The 7,105-nt window shown below is 35.9% G+C and overlaps 1 protein-coding gene across 1 annotated transcript in view; it reads right to left on the bottom strand.

Moving 5' to 3' along the window:
- The window catches only part of slc41a2b (solute carrier family 41 member 2b), a 23,116-nt gene extending 16,432 nt beyond the window's left edge, over positions 1 to 6,684 (bottom strand). The window contains exons 1-6 of the mRNA XM_016266255.1: positions 6,607 to 6,684; positions 4,883 to 5,502; positions 4,105 to 4,212; positions 1,643 to 1,714; positions 919 to 1,063; positions 579 to 725 (exon numbers count right to left, since the gene is read on the bottom strand). Coding sequence (XP_016121741.1) covers positions 579 to 725; positions 919 to 1,063; positions 1,643 to 1,714; positions 4,105 to 4,212; positions 4,883 to 5,380 — 970 coding nt within the window. The 5' untranslated portion in view covers positions 5,381 to 5,502; positions 6,607 to 6,684. The remainder of the gene's footprint in view (positions 1 to 578; positions 726 to 918; positions 1,064 to 1,642; positions 1,715 to 4,104; positions 4,213 to 4,882; positions 5,503 to 6,606) is intronic.
- Between the last annotated feature and the right edge of the window lie 421 nt (positions 6,685 to 7,105).

Raw genomic sequence — 7,105 nt, 5'->3', positions numbered from 1 at the left:
TCTCTCTCTCTCTCTCTCTCTCTCTCTCTCTCTATATATATATATATAATGATATATAAGTCCTGACAGGAATGGACAAGAAAGTAATTCAATTTCTATTATTGTAATATTACCATTTAATGATACATAATATAAAAATAATCTCAAAATCTCAAAATATAAAAATTATATATATATATATATATATATATATATATATATATATATATATATATATATATATATATTCACGCAAGGCTGGAGTCCAAAGTGATGGATTCTTGCGCCCTCTTGTGGTAGAAAACTGAAAGCATGTCTGATCTGAGAGAATCTACAGTACCAAACTGACCTACTATCTATTCGGGGCAAAAAAATACATCTCTTTCTGGCTCTGTTACAATTCCTAGTGAGCTGCCTCGCTGTCTGCTCTCTACATAGCTGGCGAACGTGACTCATTTGAGGTTGTGAAACATTGTCCATATGTTCTTTTTAGGTACATTTAAATCGAATGTGCCTATGATGCCTAAAAATGCTATCTAGGTAGGCAGCTCACTAGGGTTTAGAACAGAGCCCTTTTCACCCACACACATCTTTCTCACCTAGGCAGTTGTAGAGGCCCTGGCTGATCCATGCCAGGATGGCCAGTGTGATGAGGTCACCAAAACTGGCAGCGATGGGCGTAGCTACATTATCAGGGTTGATGCCTGTCTTCTTAGAGCCCACAATCACTCCCACCATTATAAAACCTGAGAGAGGACACGCATGAGACAGTGTTTACCCTACTCACTCGGAACTGGACATTCATAATGCGAAATGTTACTAATAACAAACATGACTAATATCGGATTGCGATATAACAAGGTGGCCATTATTTGTTGTGAAAAGAGCCGCTTTAGTAGCTACATATAAGAGCATTAGAGGTTAATCTGTAGTACAGACCCTGCAGCAGAGATGCTATGAAGGCTGTAGCAACACTACTGGAACACAGCAACACGGCGTGACTGATCTGGAACTTTCCCTCAGGAATCCAACCCAGTACAACTGCCGCTACTGCTGCCAGGAACCCTATTACTGTGGCCTGCACCTGAGAAAGAGAGACAGGCAGAGGTAACAATAGGTTTCATTTATTTAAATATGTATATTTTATTAACTATATGAACAGAATTTTTTTTTAATTTAATTAAATTTGTTATTATTTTCTTATATGTTTATTTTCTATTATTTTAAAGATAAAATAAACAAACAAATATGACAAATATTATATAAAAATATGTTATATATAAATAAATATTTAAATATTCTATTTATAGATTATATTAAATAATATTATTTTTTTATTTTGTCTTTATTGTAATATTTGAAACATATATAATGTTATTTGTGAAGAATTACAATCTGATTTTGTATTTCAAGGGGTTTGTCTATACAATGACACCATTTTTTCCATTTCCTCCATTGTATGTGTGTAGCGTAAACATTTACATTTGGGTATGCTAAATCCAGGCGTTAATTACTTCTTATTTATACACTTTATATAGACACTTCACTTTGTCTTTGTTTTATTAGCGTCCATGCAAATATGGAAACCCGTCATCTTGATAAAGTCTCTGTTCCTTTTCCAGGTAAAAACCCTGATGCAAAATAACAGTGCGAGTGTCCTTACCTGTTTCAGCGCCAAATTCCCAATAATAAGATTCCACTTTTCTATGGGTGAGTCCATTTTCCCCACATTCACCTAAAGACAACAACATTGATGAACAGGTCACTATTGCATTCAGTCACCTGTAATGTGGTCACTAAAATGTGACATATGTTTAGGAAAAGCAAAGGTAAAAAGTTGACAAAGCATTGATAAATGATAAATATTTCAAACATGTTCACCCCAAAATAAAAGTAACTTTATTTAGGACCATTAATAAACTAACTAAATTGTAACATATTTATACATCATTGTAATATTAGATGTACTGAATTTAATGTAATTACATTAATTTATATTAATAAAAAAAGAGAAGAAAAGAGCATAACAATACAGAAAATATAAATGGCCCTAAAAAGAGGCTTAAAATATTATTAAAAATATAATGTGTTCTTTTAATCTTTTGATTTTTGACCTAAAAGCTAAAACAAGAAAACCATCAAAAAGGAAAAAAAAAATAGTATGTGACCAAATTACATCCAAGTGTTGGGTTTTTGCATTGGATATTTTACATTGAAAAGAAAACCACCACCATCTGAGGAAAAGATCATATTTCGGGTTTGGAATGAATCTCTGCCCACAGAGCAACATGATGGCTGATTCCACAACTGATGAGCCAGTGTGTGTGCACACAAGTGTGTGTGCATAGGAAAATACAGGAAACAAATGTAAATGTGAAAGAGCAGCGTGTAGGAGAGAGCCGTCTGAGGGCAATAAACTCAGTGTGTGTTTTTCTTTTTTTCCCCCAGCTGCATGAGGGTGAACAGAAGGCCTGTACTTTCGCCCCTCTCCTCTGCTCGGCCCACATCGCCAGGGTTTGTTTATTCATTCACCTCGAGGGGGGACGGCAGATTTGCCATGAGAACACTAGACGTTAAACGGCATGAGCTGAAACCCCTCTGAGCTCTAAAGTCCCAGACTGAAGAAAAAAAAACACTAGCTACCAAAAAAATGAAATCACTCTGTCAGCAGAGACTCCAGCGCCCAGAGGAAAGGGCAGGAGAGGAGAGTAGGAGAGAATCTGTTACTAAACTAGCTTATGTAAACTACACACCCGAGTCTGAGTAAACTACAGAAAATGTAAATGCACAATAAGTTTTTAAAGTCAACATGAAACAGCATTTGGAAGACATTTTCACAAGGGTCAGAATTAAGGTGCTGATGTTGCTTATTGCAAAAATCCCACTGAAAGTGACAAATGCCCCCAAAAATTAATGTTGCCGCAAAAATTGTGCCATAATTAATTTAATATATATATAATTCTCACACACAGTCTGTACTTAAATTATATTTATAAATGTATATTATATTTATAATTTTAACTTTTTATGTATTTATTCTTTTTATTATTGACACACATATACATAGTACTATCTACAGTATATAAGACATTGGCACAAAAATGGTAATGAAAGTGCTATTTATTCTTTTTATTATTGACACACATATACATAGTACTATCTACAGTATATGACATTGGCACAAAAATGGTAATGAAAGTGCATATATTATATATATATATGTGTGTGTGTGTGTGTGTGTGTTTTTGTGACAAATGAGGACATACATTTGTATAATGACAAAGGTATGACATAGGTATTACAAGGAGAAGGTGACTTTTCAGGACATTACCCCATGTCTCCACTTTTCAAAACGCTTATAAATCACACAGAATGGAGTGTATTGAAAATCTGAAATAGCACAAAGTTTCCTGTGAGGGGTAGGTTTAGGGGTAGGGTTGGTGTAGGGCAATAGAATATACGGTCTGTACAGTATAAAAACCATTACGCCTATGGAATGTCCCCACTTTTCACAAAAACAAACCTGTGTGTGTGTGTGTGTGTGTGTGTAATGAGGAGTGTATATATGGCTGACAAAATGTTCTGTCACTGTGGTTGACGAGCTGTTATGATATTACTGGTTACATCAGCAGAAAATATGTTTCTGAAGTGGAAGAAGTTATTACACTTTGATAAAAGATTATAATACATTATATTATTATAATACATTCTTTTTCATTCTTTAAAATAAAAATAATGTGCACATTAATGTGCACAATTATTAAGATACTGATTACATGTCTTGAAAACCTATGTGTGTGTTTCTTACTCAGACATATGGGGGTTGGAAATACCTATGGAGTCATAACCATAATAACAGACTAGCTAGTCATTCTATCACTGACATATGCTTTTTACTACCAGCCCTAGTCTGTGAAGATGGGCACTAGCATGAATCGTCAGGTCCTGACAGGTGAGAGCATGCCCAAAGCGGGCCAAGATCTCATCATGAAGCACTTTAGCGTCAAAGGAGCACTTCTAATAAGAGCTGAAAGTCACTTCTAATCAAATTACAGGCACGCCCAATGTAAACTAAAGCAAGATGCAATTATGTGCAAAGAGCTGTTAGTTAGTTAGGATACTAACCGCTGTGGAAAGTCTGGAAGCGAGGGTCATCTCTAGGTTTCCTTTCAAACCCAAAAGAGCTGGAACCAGGATGAAGATCTCCGTAATGTTTTTAAATGCTTCCCAATGCTGAAAAAAAGAGAAGAGAGATTTCCATTAGGTCTATGGGGTGGTTCTCAACCAGTGGACCGGGACCCATTAGGAGGCCTCAACAAACTTCCAGTGGGACCCCAAAAAATCTTAAATTATTTAAATTGTTAACATAATATTTTAACAATCTTACTTATAATGGACAAATAAATAAATAGATCAATAGATTTTTTTATTAAAAATAATTACAAAAATAAAAAATAAAAGATCAACATTAAACTGACATTGAATTTTTTATTTATTTATTTTTATGACAACAGAAGTACCAGAGGTACATATCAGTTTAGATAGGAGAGCCTTCAAATGTTATCCTCAAATACTGAAGTCAAAAAGGTTGAAAGGTTTTTTTTAATCCAGTTTTATTATCTGCCAGGCTAAAATTTTAAGTCCAATCACGTCAAAGTTTAATACTTAAAGGGTCAGTCCATCCCTTTTATGAAACACGAAATATGATATATTGAAAATTACTTCAGTGTTTTTGTTTATAAAATGAAAGTCACTGTGGTCCAGTGTGATTTTGGACCCCATTGACTTTCATTATATGGACCAAAATATCTTCTTTTGAGTTCTGCAAAAGAAAGAAAGTCCAACAGGTTTGGAACAACGTAAAGATGAGAAAATGCTCCCTGTAAGGTTTCGAAAATCTCACCTGTACTATATCCAGTACCACTCCAGCCGAAACCGTCCCGAACCCAGCTAGCAGGAAGGGCACCAGTATCTGCAATGCCATGGCAAGGGGCGACTCCTTGGGCATATTTCTAGTTGCCTGCTGCTGCCCTTCCTCCTCGCTCTCCTCTTCCTCATCTGCCTCTTCTCCTGAAAGCCTGCCATCAGGCAGCATAGGCTCAGTCTCCACATAGTGTCCGTCTCCGGCATCAGACAGGCTGATGGATGTTCTGCTGCTGCGGTCTGAGTGGCGGCGGGGCTCGCATTGGAACCCATTCTTGAGGGAATCAGGCTTAGGCATGCCAAGGTCCACCATGGCCAGCCGTTCCTCCTGTAGTGCGGTGTAACCAGCAGGTACCATGGTCTGAAGCAAGGAGGGTATGGGTCTGAAAGAGATGGAGCTCCAGGCTCCTCCAGCCTGAGCTGCCAGACTAGGGCCCAGGGAGCTGAGCACAGCGCCCCCTATGGTTCGGAGGCTCATACTGCAGATGGGAACTGGTTGGGCTCATGGCCAGCCGGACTTTGAGAAGAGCAGCAGATCAGCAGAACCAGCAGGTGGCATCCATAACAGCTATGACAGAGCGCTGACAGTATCGCAGTGACCTGATAAAGAGAAGTACAGAGGGAAATTCATCAACAAAAGTGTCACATTCAAGGTCACACTCTCATTATATGCTCTCTTTTAGTCTGTCAGCAGTAATTATTTGGTCTAGATGCTGAATTGGCAGTCATAGGGTTTAGTACACAGTCTAAACCTTATTTACTTAAACATCAATTTCTAAGTACACCATATTCGAACTAACTTCTGAACCCCTTCAGTATTAATATTGATGGAAACTTATTTCCACCATGGGATGAAAAAATAAAAAAAAGGCAACTGCAATTTTTCAAATGACAATTGCATAAATAAATAAAACAAAAATGTGCAATTAACTTAGAATTCTGACTTACTTTCTTACAATTCAGAGTTTATATCTCACAATTGTAATTGATAAAAAAGTTGCAATTACATAAATGTTTTATCCCATAGCAAAAACAAGCTTCCATTAATTATTAGAGGTGTATTGGAAAAAAAAAAACACACAAATGAATTGTCTGATGGAGACCGATTATTGTATGAAATGTTCTTTTTCCAAGTTAACTATCAGACATTTGACATAAAAGTAATAAATAAAACATATATAGTGTATATGTAATAGTGTATTTCAATATTATCACGCAGGCAAAACAATACACAACACATTACATGGAAAATGTTTGTAAACAAACAATGCTAGTTCTCAGAACTTAGAAAACCTAAAGGAAATAAACAAACGAAGAACAACAGATTATTATGCCTGTAATTAACAAAACATACATTTGACGGATACTATTTGAGATAGACGAATATATTATACATGTGATGTAGTGGCAGGGAGAGGACAGGTTGCATTTCCAGCTGGACAAACTAAGAAAATATGCCAGATTTGTTAAGTTTATATGGTTTGTGGTTATCAAAAATACTCAATTCTATGTCTAAACCTTTATGTAGGTGACTTGTGCATTGGAATCACCCCAAAACATCCTAAAATATTCTCCAGCTGCCTGATGGTAAACATGAATAATTAATCATTTCAACTGTCAAATGAAAGCAGCGCTTTATTTAATGTGTGGCAGCTGTTCTCAATTTCTCTGGAGGGTGAAAAGATCATAAAGGAATGTATGTACCGTGATATTTTAGTTCCGTCGAGACGAGCTTCAGCCTCAGCTTCTTCTTCTTCTTCTTCTTCTTCTTCTTCTTCTTCTTCTTCTTCTTCTTCTTCTCTGATCGCTGCACTGGAGCTCTATGACAGCAGCGGGAGCGAGCGCGCATTTCAAAATAAAAGGCTCGTGAGATCACATCGAAGCATATAAAACTTAAATTGAAACACATATTTTTTTTAATATGCCTTGATTTTTTTGTGCTACTCTTTAATGTTCTTAATTAAAAAAATATATATATTCTTTCAACCTTGTCCAATATTGTCAAACAAGAATGTCGTCAAACAAGCATGACAACCTAAATTTCTATGAGGTCCATTTTTGTCAGGTATAAAAAAAAAAAAAAGGAAACTATGTCAAGTATGACAAAAAACAAACAAACAGACAAAACAGCTAATCAAACGCTATTTAAGAAAATATTCTTAGCATTTTTACAATAATAATAATTTTAAAAAAAACTACCCTA

This window comes from Sinocyclocheilus grahami, unplaced genomic scaffold (genome assembly GCF_001515645.1).
Source record: "Sinocyclocheilus grahami isolate Dianchi unplaced genomic scaffold, SAMN03320097.WGS_v1.1 scaffold33.1, whole genome shotgun sequence".
Lineage (NCBI taxonomy): Eukaryota > Metazoa > Chordata > Actinopteri > Cypriniformes > Cyprinidae > Sinocyclocheilus > Sinocyclocheilus grahami.
The sequence above is the reverse complement of the archived record's forward strand: the minus strand, read 5'-3'. Positions and strand labels throughout refer to the sequence as shown.